This window comes from Myotis daubentonii, chromosome 11 (genome assembly GCF_963259705.1).
Source record: "Myotis daubentonii chromosome 11, mMyoDau2.1, whole genome shotgun sequence".
Taxonomy (NCBI): domain Eukaryota; kingdom Metazoa; phylum Chordata; class Mammalia; order Chiroptera; family Vespertilionidae; genus Myotis; species Myotis daubentonii.
Window position 1 is genome coordinate 44,555,046 of NC_081850.1, and position 12,778 is coordinate 44,567,823.

The 12,778-nt window shown below is 36.8% G+C and overlaps 1 protein-coding gene across 5 annotated transcripts in view; it reads left to right on the top strand.

Moving 5' to 3' along the window:
• CEP78 (centrosomal protein 78) overlaps positions 1–7,600 on the top strand; it is a 30,927-nt gene extending 23,327 nt beyond the window's left edge. For 3 of the 5 annotated variants that reach the window (XM_059656976.1, XM_059656973.1, XM_059656977.1), the window contains 5 exons: positions 3,258–3,335; positions 4,640–4,806; positions 5,901–6,072; positions 6,373–6,420; positions 6,974–7,600. In XM_059656976.1, the coding sequence (XP_059512959.1) occupies positions 3,258–3,335; positions 4,640–4,806; positions 5,901–6,072; positions 6,373–6,420; positions 6,974–7,534 (1,026 nt within the window). In that variant the 3' untranslated portion in view covers positions 7,535–7,600. The remainder of the gene's footprint in view (positions 1–3,257; positions 3,336–4,639; positions 4,807–5,900; positions 6,073–6,372; positions 6,421–6,973) is intronic. The other 2 variants (XM_059656975.1, XM_059656974.1) reach the window with 2 other exon arrangements.
• Positions 7,601–12,778: the final 5,178 nt, after the last annotated feature.

A 12,778-nucleotide genomic window follows, 5' to 3' on the forward strand; every position in this document is an offset into this window, starting at 1 on the left:
GGGCCACATTTAATTTTCTTTTTAATTATTTAACATGATTTTCTTTTAGTATAAAACTTCGAAGATTTAGAACTAGTTATCCCATTAGGACTATGGAAGCAACTATTTGATTTTCAAAAAAGAAAGCCAGATTTTTATTTTTTAAGTTAAAACTAAAGACAATAGTATAGAGAAATTTTTAGATAAGTGCTTAGAAAATTACGAAATGTTAGAGTGTGAGGAATCTGTCATTCATGTAAAATTACCCCTTTTCATCTTGTAAATGAGCACCTACAAATTGTAGCACTGAAATGGTTTAGTCTAAGTTGCAGAGTAAGACAAGACCCTGAGCGTCTAATCCCCATTCATTGTCATTTTAGATGTGTTGTATTCATTTCCCACCAGGTGACTAGAAGATTGTATTTAGAAAAGCGATTATAGACATTAGGGAAGACCAAGAAGGTTAGAAACTGTAACGAGGGAATGGGAATAACTGATTCAAGATGCATGAGAACTCTTCCAGCTCCCAGATGTCCATTCAGAGTTAAAAATTAAGTAAATTGTGTATATTCATAGAGTGGGAACACTACAAAGCAATAAAACTGAATGAACTAGAGCTACAGGCAACAGTGTGGATGAGATTTTTTAAAACACTTTTTAAAATTAAATTTATTTATTGATTTAGAGGAAGGGAGAGGGAGAGAGAGACCTCCATTTGTTGTTCCACCCATTTATGCATTCATTGGTTGATTCTTGTATGTGCCCTGACCAGGGATCAAACCCACAACCTTGGCATATTGGGGTAACACTCTAACCAGCTGAGCTACCCGGCCAGCGCCAGTGTGGATGAATTTTTAAAAACAATGTTGAGTGAATTAAATAAGATACAAAAAACTGCATACACTATGATTCTTTTCACATAAAGCTAGAAATTGATAAAACTAAACTATTTTGTTAGGTATGTATGAATGTAAAGGAAATGATTGTTGGGAAATAAGATTGGTAATTTAACTCCAGGAGAAGAGGGGCTTGTGATGGGGAGAGAACGTGGCGGGGGGGTTTGTGTCGCGGGCAAGTTTTACTTACAGACTTGAATGGTAGTTAGGTAAGTAATCTTATTTGTCACACAGACAGTTTTGTTCTGTGCTCTTTTCAGTATTCATATATTTTGCAATTAAAAACCTGCTTAAAGAAATGGTTGCCTCTACAGAGCTGGATGTGTGCGTGGAATGAGACTACAGTTGACCCTTAAACAACGTGGGGGATGGATGGGGTGCCTATCGCTTGCACAGTCGAATAGTCAGATATAACTTCAGTTGGCCCTCCACAGTGTTACACGGATTCCCAACCACCAGTTGGCCCTTGAACTGTGCATGTCAATTTTAAAAATTCACATTAGGTGGACCCATGCAGTTCAAACCTGAGTTGTTCAGGGGTCAACTGTACTTTATTTTAAGCCCTTTGCTACTGTTTGCATTTATATGTTCATCATTTAGCATTAATTGAAATATTCTATGAACCAAGCACTCTTCTAAGTTTTACATATGTGCCCACTCATGTAATTCTTGTAAGAACTCTATGATATGAGAACTTATCTCCATTTTATAGATGATTAAATTGAGGCCTAGAGTTATTTAATTTGTCTAAGGTTATATAACTAAGTGATACCTTGCCATTAGCAGTAGAAAATCTTAGAAGTCTTTTGGAAAGCAATTTGGAGATCTGTACCTCAGAGCCTTAAAAATGTTCAGTTGCTTTAATCTCAAACTCATAGATTTATTTCATTAAAATTATGCTACCCCTACCTGGTTTGGCTCAGTGGATAGAGCGTCGGCCAGCGGACCAAAGGGTCCCGGGTTCAGTTCCGGTCAAGGGCACATACCTTGGTTGCAGGCTTCTCCCCAGCCTGAGCTCTGGTCGGGCTTGTGCAGGAGGCAACCAATCGATGTGTTTTTCTCACATCAATGTTTCTCTGTCTTTCCCTCTCTCTTCCACTCTCCCTAAAAATCAATGGAAATAAATCCTTGGATGAGGATTAATAAAAAAATTAATTAAAAAAAGTGTATGCTAAATATGAAAAGAGCCACCGTACATAAAAATAAGTATTTTGTCTTATAACATTGGAAATTTGTGAAGAACTTAAGTGTTTAACCATAAAAGAGTGATTAACGTGGAGCAGTAAACTCCCTCAATGGAATATTTTGTGTCCCACTAAAAAAATGATTGATTCAATGTTAAATGGAACAAACTTGAGGATAAAATTTGATACACAGCCTGATGGGAACTTTATTCCAAAAAAAATTTCAACTAGCCAATGAATAGCAGGGAGGAAGGAGGGCAGATGACAGGAAGAAAATTACTCCAGAACCTTATCATATCCTTGATCAGGAATTGAACTTGAGACCCTTTGGTGCATAGGCCGATGTTCTAACCACTGAGAAACATGGATCAGCGCCCATATTTTAAAGAATATGAATTACTTTGTAGGAGGAGAGGATACTTTTTCATAGAAATTTAACATTATGTTCTAATTCCCTCCACTAGAGGGAGAAACTGTTTCATGTAATTGAACTTTGATAAGCTGTTTAGAACTGGTTACGAATGGAGTATTTTAGTCTACTGTCTCTAATTATGGTGCGGTTTGTTTGGATGTTTTTGTAAAAAGAAAAAATTATTGAGGTTTAACATACATGCAGCAAAGTGCTTAAATCATAATTACAAGCTCAGTGAATTTTTACAAACGTATACATTCACATGACTCCCATCAAGATAAAAATATTTACAGCTTTTCAAAAGGTTCCCTTGCTCAACTTCTCTAGTCACTATATCCTCCCTCCCCAAAGGTAGCCACCATTCTGAATTCTATCATGTGATAAGGTTTTTTTATTAGCTTCTTTTTAATTGAGGCTTAGAGTTATTGAATGTGTCCAAGGTTAGAATCTCTATGAAGTCAGTTTTAAATAATGACAACATTCTGTAAATAATAAAGGAATTTTTATTTCTGACTTACTATATTATAGATGTGTATGCCTTTTATGGTGAGCTGCCACAAATCTATTTTGGAAAGAGTAGAAGATAAATAAATCTTGAACATGCTAATTTGATGTATTTCGGTAATTCACTATCATGGTATGACATTAAAAGTAGTGGATTATAATACTGAAATCTGAGTTCACTTGTGGCTCTGCCTCTAAATCCTTGGTGAGATCTATAGCTGGAAAGACTTGGATGTCACACTGTGAATAGCTTATGATATTTCCTCTATTTCCTCACACTAGGGAAAACTGGAGGAGTGCCTAAATCAGTTAAAGGAGGAAAGAGTAATAAGACTCAAGGCCGACAAACGAGTTAGTGAGGTAAATAAGTGTTTTCTTCTATTTTGCAGAGTTTTTTGGTTTTATTTTTATTTGATTTTAAGCCATGCGCACAGACTGTTTGTAAACTTTAAAACTGTAATATATTACAACTTGGTTGTACCACATGAACTTTTGTGTGTGCTTTTATATAACTTTAGCTTATTTTTTGTTCATGATGTCTTGATTCAAGAAAGCACTCATTGCCCTTACACTATGTATACAGTTACATAAAACAGTCTTAACAGTAACATGTTAAGACTGTTTACTGACAGTGAATTAGGAAAGTGAATCATTTAAATAAATAAGTATAAGATATTGGAAAATGCAAAGAATACAATGAAAGAAAAATATGTACTATGAGAATTACAATCAGGCTAATGTGCATGAAAGCAGGGCATAAGCTATGAAAAATTCCATATAAATATATGTTATTATAAGGTGAGTTTAGGGAGGAATCTCTTAAAGTGTATACATTGGATTGGAGGACACTTATTCAATCAATATTGAGCACCTGCCTATATAAGGGAAAAGATGGATCATGAACAAAACAGTCCAAGAGATACTGGAATTGGACTTACATGTGGTTTAAAATGAACAGATGATGAGGGAGAGGCGTGCAAGGGAGTAAATATTTTAAGAAGCCAAGGAGAATATTGCTAATCATACAGTTAATAAATTGGGTATGGCTTAGGATTTTTAAACTTGCACAATTGATATTTTTCTCATTAAAATTAATCTTTAACAATCAACAGAGTTATATTCCTTGTCAAATTTGACTCTGTATTTTATTTTCTAATTTAAGGGAACCCTTAAGCAGCTAATTCTCTAATGTAAAATGAGGATCCATTGTGAATTTAACCAGTTAAAAATGTGATCTTTGAAAGATCATTAATAAAACAATAATTTTTTGTGTTTTTTAAAATATATTTTTATTGATTTCAGAGAAAGGGAGTGATAAAAACATCAATGATGAGATCAAATCATTGATTGGCTACCTCCTGCACACCCCCTTCTTGGGCTCATGCCTGAAACCCAGGCATGTGCCCTGACTGGGGATTGAACTGTGACCTCCTGGTTCATGGGTCAACGCTCAACCACTGAGCCTCACTGGCTGGGTGATAATTGTTTTATTTATATACTACCTAAGTGTTATATAAGAAACTCTGTTGAGTGGCTCTGGGTTTTATAATTGTCTTCTATTGGTGGAGAGTTAGATTAATTACAAATTTATTGCAATTTTAAATATTTAAAAACTTTTGATTACAGAGAAAATCATGTCAGATATTTTCAATCTTCTTTTATAGCTTGAACATGAAAATGCCCAGTTAAGAAATATAAATTTTTCTTTGTCTGAAGCCCTGCATGCACAGTCATTGACAAACATGATCCTGGATGATGAAGGTGTTTTGGGCAGCATTGAGAATTCTTTTCAGAAGTTCCATGCTTTCTTGGATCTCCTTAAAGATGCTGGGTTAGTTAATTTCTCTCCATGGCATTCAGCTTTTTGAAACTATAATGGTAGTTTTTGCTAAGGAACTTCAGCAGTTTTCATCACTTCCATGTTCATATGTAGTGCACAATTATAGGTAGTGTACTTAATTTTTTTAAATGAGGAATTACATTTTAAAAGAAATGCAAAATGGTGAACCTGCTTTGGTAGAGCGGAAGAGCCCATTATAAAAGAGTAACCTATAAATAAAATAATTAGTAAGTATAGTTTTGGGTAAAGACTAAATTAAAGGTAATTTGAATTGGAAAATACTCCAGAAGACATAGGAATTTCCCTACCTTTTATTCATTTTGCTTGTTAAATAAATTAAAGTTAAAATTATTTTTGTCCTACACATAAAAATTATAATAATCAGCAGGGCATATATAGATCAGTGGTTCTCACCTGGGTGTGATTTTACTGAAAGAAGATGCCAAAAGAGAGAATGAGAGGTTGATAATTGATGGAGTAACGTTTGTGGGTATATGGGTTGGTGTTGGGAAGGAAGGAACACACACATTCTTGGAAACTGTAGGGAAGAAAGGTGGTAAAGAAGTGTGGGAAGATGGTGATGGAAGGAGACTTGACTTGGGTTGGTGAACACACAGTACAGTGTACAGATGATGTGTTGTGGAATTGTGCACCTGAAACCTATATAATTTTGTTAACCAGTGTCACCCCCAATAAATTCAATAAAAATAAAACCATGACCTGGGAAAAGATTTTTTTTTAAGTGTGGGAAGACAGGTGAGAGATGAGGACTAGGTACATGGTAGGTGCTGAAGCTATTAGTGAGACAGTGTTTAAAGTGGAGTGGAATAGGTAAGGAAATAAAATCAAATAGGGGTTAACACATTGTTGAAGAGAGAGAGAAACTTAAAGGATTGTATGATCTTTGTAATCCCAGAGCATGAATATCTCGAGGTCTAAGAACTTGGGAAAGATAGAGGCTTATAATCTGCAGTAGGATATTGGCTTTTAAGATTGGAGAAGTGTTTCGTAAGTACAGGTATGGGGGAATCTAAGCTGCTTTCATGTGACTATAGTAACCCTTGCCTTTTCCTCCTCTTGTCCAGGCTTGGGCAGCTTGCCTCAATAGCTGGTATAGATCCGTCAGATTTTCATTTGCTAGGTCGTCCTCAGCTGCATTCCACTCTCACTGGTCCACCTAAAGAAGAAAAGAAGGCACTTGAAGAAGAAAAAACAGAATCAAAGCAGAATGCCCTAGGACAAATGCAAAATATCCAAGTAAGTGGACAGAATAAGAGTGCTTAGCAAAAAGGGAGTTACCAAGTCAGAGAAAATAACAGTAATCTGTCTTAGTTCACATGCTTGGAAGCTAGAAGCCTCTTTGGGGTCCTTTCTAAATCTGAGATTAGTAAATTTGTGCCCATTTCATCATCTATTGTTATATACAGGAAAACTGAAAGTTCTTTTGAAAATTTATGACTTAAAGCAAACTATCTTCAGTGAAAGAAATGAAACATTAGAGAATATATTCTAAATTTTAAATTGTATAAATATCTATTCTATTCATATTTCATCTAGGTTTCTATTTGTATGCAGTCAGCTTACAATGAAGGAACACTAATGAAGGTACAAGTACTGATACAGATAATTATTTAAAATAAGTGAGCCAGATATAACTAGTAGACAATATATTATAGTTAATCACCCACTTATGGGAACAGGGGGAATCCTGTCTGCTTTTCCTCTACCTTACTTGGAGCCCCCTACTTGGAGCCCCCGTCTCCCATCTCAGCTGGTCTCAGACTGGTCGTGGGGACTGACAACTTGAGAACACAGTCTTGTCACATAGTGGATACTGCTTATATGTGGCTGCAAAATAGAAAAGAAATTAATTTTCTTAGGGAATAGAGTTTTAGTATTTTTAATGAGGGAAAGGGAAATGGGGTGGTTACCCCCAAAACAAGAATCTGAAAACATAGTGGACATAGCCTTGGATATAGAAAAGTTAAGTTGGGAATCACTTGGCAAGATATAATTAGAAAAAAAAACAACTGGTTCTAAAATCTTCTAAATGATTCATGAATAAAATCAGAGACTGACAATTACATTTAGGACTCTGCTTTTTAATGGTTGGCTTTGTTCATTACTGAATTTCTGTCTTTTCTTTTTCCCCCTCCAGTTTCAGAAAATTACGAGTGATGCTACAATTCCTTTGCCTCTCGACTCCTTGCAAGTCCAAGTTCCTACTCAGGAGGACTTAGAAACTTCCAAAGACAACTTGGGAGTCGAAGCCATTGAGCAGCAGCAGGAGTCTCTGGAGGGATTCGTTGGTAGAACATGTTCTCCTTCAGCAGATGGGATTTCTGGACCTGGAAGTCAAAGAAAAGACGAGTTGTCTAGAAATAGCAGATCTTCTTCAGAGAAAATAACCAAAACAGGTGAATATACCAAAAAACACTCTGCTAAGAAAAAACACGGAAAGGACCTACATTCCCGCTCTGACTCATCTGTGAACTGGAAAAGCAAAGGAATAGAGCATGATAGCTCTTTGGTTAATGAACCAATTAAAAGTGAGTCTTTGAAAAATCACATTTCTGTCAAGAAAGAAAGTAGAATAGTGACTGTTTCATCCAAGAGAACTAAAAGTAAATTCAATGTATTAGAACATTCTGAAAGCGATACCCTTGGATCTGATTTTGAATTTCAAGAAAGCATTCATACTCTATCACGCCTGACATAGGTCTAAATCTGTTGAAATTATGTATTTGCCTTAAAATTTTAATAAATTTCTTATGTTTTCATTATGGCATATGGTGTTTTAAATATGGAACTGGAAGCCATTAGATAAAGATGTATCTATTCTTTTCAGTATAATGAACCTTTTGGTGTATATTTCCCATTGCCACTTTGCACCATTCACTCAACAAGTATATACAATACTATTACTGTTTTTAGCAATGAACAAAACAAAGCCTTTGTCCTATGGAACTAGTCCTCTACAGAGTGAGGAAAAAATTAGCAAAGCAGGGTAAGGGAACTAGAAAGGGATGGGAGTGAATAAATGGAATCGTTTTACCATTTGGTTAAATGTGGAAACATTATAAATTGCATGGCCAAAAGCCATTGACGCATCCTAATTCATAATATCCAGAGCAGCATACACTTAAGAAGTACTTAACCAGGTTTATGGATTATGGCAACCCTATGGTAGGGAATTATTATTATGCCCATTCTGTAGATGAGGTGCATTGCCCAAAATTACACAGCTGAAATAAGTTGTAGAGCTGGGATCTGAACCAGAATCCATGCTCTTAATCACTTTGTCATCCTATTTCCTTGTTAAGAGAGGAAGGGCTTGAGGAAGACATTAAGAGAAAAGCCATTAGAAGCATTAGAAGAGCAAGAATGGGGCTATCTGCCTGTACATTCCCCGGCTGGGTAGGATTTTTTAAAGGAGTATATGAACACAGGTCTCTGAACTAAATTATGCCTCCCTGGTAAAACGTGTGTAGTAAGTCCTTAATTAAAACAGATTGGCTTGAGAAGGAAGATCGGAGAAAAGCTGGAGTGTCAGAAGGTTCTGCCTGATTGTTATCAGAAGAGCCCCTACAATGCCATGTAGTTTATCATTATGAATTGAGTGTTATAGGAATAAAACAATGAACAAGAACAAGATGTAGTCTTGGCCCTTTAACAATAGAGTGAGAGGGGAGGACACACAAGCAGATGTCTTAATACAGCATGTTACGTTCTATGAAGACAATACTTAGGGAATGGAGCCAGTGTTTGAGGAAGAAGAGAGAGCTCTGGGACCAAGAAAGGTCATCTAAAGAATCAGCCTCCAGCATTAAAAAACTGGAGAGTCCATTCAAAGATTTAAAAAAAAAAAAATACCTAAGCTAAGTCTTAAAAGATTTGTTGGAAACTGGTAAAAGTGATGAAGGGAAAGGATATTTCAGGTACAGGGAACAGCATAAGCACAAGTACAGAGCCATGGTGTGAGAGTGGTATGTTTGGGAAACCACACCTACAAGTAGTTTAGAATAAATGGAGCTTCATCTGTCAGTGGCAAGTGGTACTAAAGTAAACAGCGGAGAGAGAGCAAGCCTTATTACAATCCCTGTTGCACGGAGCTGGTTCTCTCAAGACGTGAGCTAATCCACAGGATTAAAGAATGGAAATAACATGTTCGGGTTTGCATTTTAGATCTTTAGCTTCAATGTGGCAGATGAATTTAAAGAAATATGGCGATCAATTATGCCACACTCTCTCCTGAGGAACATTGTTTTGTAAGTGGGATTTACACACTTCCACTTCTCCTCTCTGGGTTTTGGGCTGATCCCTAGTAAGGGGCATGCAGGAAGCAGCCAATCGATGACGTTCCTCTCTCATCGATGCTGATATCTCTCTATCCCTCTCCCTTCATCTCTATCAATAAAAAAATATTTTAAAAAGTTTTTTGGACAAAAAAAACCCATGATGGATCTACTGGCATGTTATTACAACTAATGAGAAAGCTTAGTAAGGAGGCAGGCATAACACTGACTCCAATATCAAAAACTCCCATTTATCTAGAAATATAGTTAACAAGAAATGTAAGGCCTATATGAATAAACATTTATACTGAAGGGTATAAATAATGGAGTGGCATTCATGTTTCTCTATGAGAAAACCCAACATAATACAGTAGTTCTACCGAGTTAGAAATTCAAAGCAATTTCATACAAGCATAGTAAGGTTTCTTAAAACGAAGTTCATCTGGAAGACATAGAGCACAACATAAATTTTGACTAGATGTCAAAGCAGTCCACAGGGCCAGGGTAAATTAAATAGTGTGGTATTGGCACAGGAATAATCAGTAGGTTCAAGGCATAAACAGCCCTGGCTTGTTTAGCTCAGTGGATAGAGCGTTGGCCTGAGGACTAAACGGTCCAGGGTCCGATTCTGGTCAAGGGCACGTACCTGGGTTTCAGGCTCAATCCTGGCAGGGACATGTACAGGATGCAGCTAATCGATGTGTGTCTGTCACATTGATGTTTCTCTCTCTGTCTCTCTCCCTTCCACTCTCTAAAAATCAATGGAAAAATACCTTCTGATGAGGATTAACAACAAAAAAAATTGTTTTTAAAGCACAGAACAGAGCATCCAAGAACAGAGCAGTGTATATGTATGAGAATTCAATATTTGAAAGACAGCATTACAAATATGTAGGGAAGGATTGAACCATTCAGTAAATTATGTTGAGATTATTGACTGGAAAAAATTTTATTCTTTCATACCATGAACAAGAAATAAAATCCCAGTGAATTAAACATGGAAATGTAAAAATAACTAGATGAAAATATCAGAAAAAAAATAAATGTGGGGTAAAGACCTCCCTAAGCAAGACACAAAACCCAATATCCATGGGGGAAAAACTGATAGTTTTTTTTTTTATCTTTAAATTCTTTATTAGTTAAGGAATTACAAATGTGTCCTCATTCCCCCCCCCCCCCCCAAGACTGATAGTTTTGAATACATTTTAAAAATGTGGTCTGTACACAAATATAAATAAGAGGCAAAAGATTGGGAAAATAAATAAATAAAATAAAAAAGATTGGGAAAATATGTGAAATATAACAAGGTTAAAGATTCTTAATATAAAATGCACCTGCAAAACAAGGGATATAAAAATCTGTAATAATAAAAGCGTAATATGCAAATCGACCAAATGGTGGAACAGCAGAACCACCATCCAACCACCCTATGACACCCACTGGCACCAGGCCAGCCAAAGTGGGTGCGATGCGCCCCACGATCGCCCTGCAGAGGGAGGCCCAGGCCACTGGCCAGTGAGGTGATCAATTGGGGGCTCCATGATTGCCCCAAAGAGGGAGACCCAGGCCACCCTCTGCGGGGCGATTGATGGGGGGGGGCAGTTCTGTGGAACCAAGGAACTGGGGGTGTGTGGCTGCAGACGCACAGGCAACGCCAGGCCAAGGTGGGTGCTGACGGGGCAGGGCTGCAAGGCAGCCAGGGCCGTGAAGGCCTATCCTTGCATGAATTTCTTTCATCGGGCCTCTAGTATTTTTATAAAAAGGAAGACCTATAAACAATATATAAAAACATTTAACTCCATAAGCAATCAGGAAAATTCAAATGAGATGCTATTTTTCAATCCATTTGAAACAGCAAATTTTAAGGATTGGTAATTGCTAGTGCTGGAGATAATGTGAGGAAATGAGCACTCGTCATTGTTGAGGGAAGTATAAATGGATACAGCTTTTTGGGTGGACAATTTGGCAGTGTACATCAATATTTAAAGTGGGTTTAGCCCTAGCTGGTTTGGCTCAGTGGATGTCAGCCTGCGGACTGAAAGGTCTAAGGTTCAATTCTGGTCAAGGACACATGCCCAGGTTGTGGGCTCGATCCACAGTAGGGGGCATGCAGGAGGCAGCCAATCAATGATTCTCATCATTGATGTTTCTATTTCTCTCTCCCTTCCTCTCTCTCTATAAACCAATAAAAATATTTCTTTAAAATAAATGAAGTGTGTTTAGCCTCTGATTAACAACTCTGATTCTAAGCATCAAGCCCAAAGGAATATTCACACAGTGTCCTATTGAAGCATTTTTTTAAAAAAATAAAAATTAGAAACAACAAAAGTGTGGAATCTGTTGGATTAGTACATACTAAGTCCTACCATGCAATACTCTGCAGCAGACAAAATAGTAGCTCTAAGGTATGGACGTGAAATATTTGTAAGACATGCTGATATGAAAAACAAGTTTCACAATGATATCGCACACTCCTGTTCAGATTTATATGATTAAAACCTTTTTACATACACTTAGCATTCATGTGTCTGTGCACCTAGAAAATAGTCCATAATAACACATAGCAGGCTGTTGACAGTTTCCTCTGATGAAGGCCATAGGATTGTGGGATGAGGAAGGAAAGGGGCTTTTCATATTTAATACATTTACTTCTAGGTTGTTTGATTTTTAAAAAATAAGGATGTTTTTATGGATGACAACTTTCTAAATTCCTCTTCACCGAAAACTTGGGAAAGATAAATATGTTATTCCATATATTCCCTGTCCATTTAATTTTTAAAATCTGTCTGTCCTAATATCTGAATGAAAATGAGTTTATATATAACCTCCTCTCCCAAGCTTTGCACCCCTGAGCTGTTACTGCATAGTATGTTTAACTTTTTTTTTTAACCACAACCGCAATAAAATTATATCTTATACAAAGTAAAAGGTAATTGTCCTGGCCCACTCCTACCTTGTGCTTACATATAATAAGCGTAAAATGTCATCAAACCATTCTTATTGTACTTGTACTGATTCACTCTACTCTCTGTTCTATTTCATTCCTTTAAAGAAAATTCTGTTTGCAGTCCACTAAGTAGGTTTCACAATCCACTAATGGGTCATGTCCTGTGTTTGAAAACACTGGCCAGAGTGCTTCAAACATTTACTTGCTCGGTTTATCCCTGACAAAACTGCTGTGCAAGGCTTTCCCACGTTTGCTCTGTTATTTTGTGGCTGAAAGACGTTCTCCACCTGTACATTACCTCCAAAGCCCAGCTTTCTTGAGCTCTTTAACTCTCAAGTCTTAAGGCAATTTATTTTAAAATCCTTTCCTTACACTAAAAGCCTGAGTTTTCAAATCGACACATCTGCAGTACTCTAAAATATAATTTGGTCAGAGTTAAAAAGCAGGAAGACAAAGGCTGTGACGAGGCAGCCACTTGTGGCTGTTCACAGGCACATAACGTGCTAAGTGGTTCAAAGGGCTTGACCTAATGCCCATGCTCTCTTAGGACAGTTTGTAACTTTTCAACCAGTTGGTGAATTACAAACACACCAACCAAGGAGATAAGGAGACCTCCTATAGATTAAATAATCATTAACTTTGTTATTGAGAGACCAGTGAGGATTACTTAATGTCTTAGAAAGATAGTCATTAAAGTCCTTGAAATGTGGAGGAGGCTTTT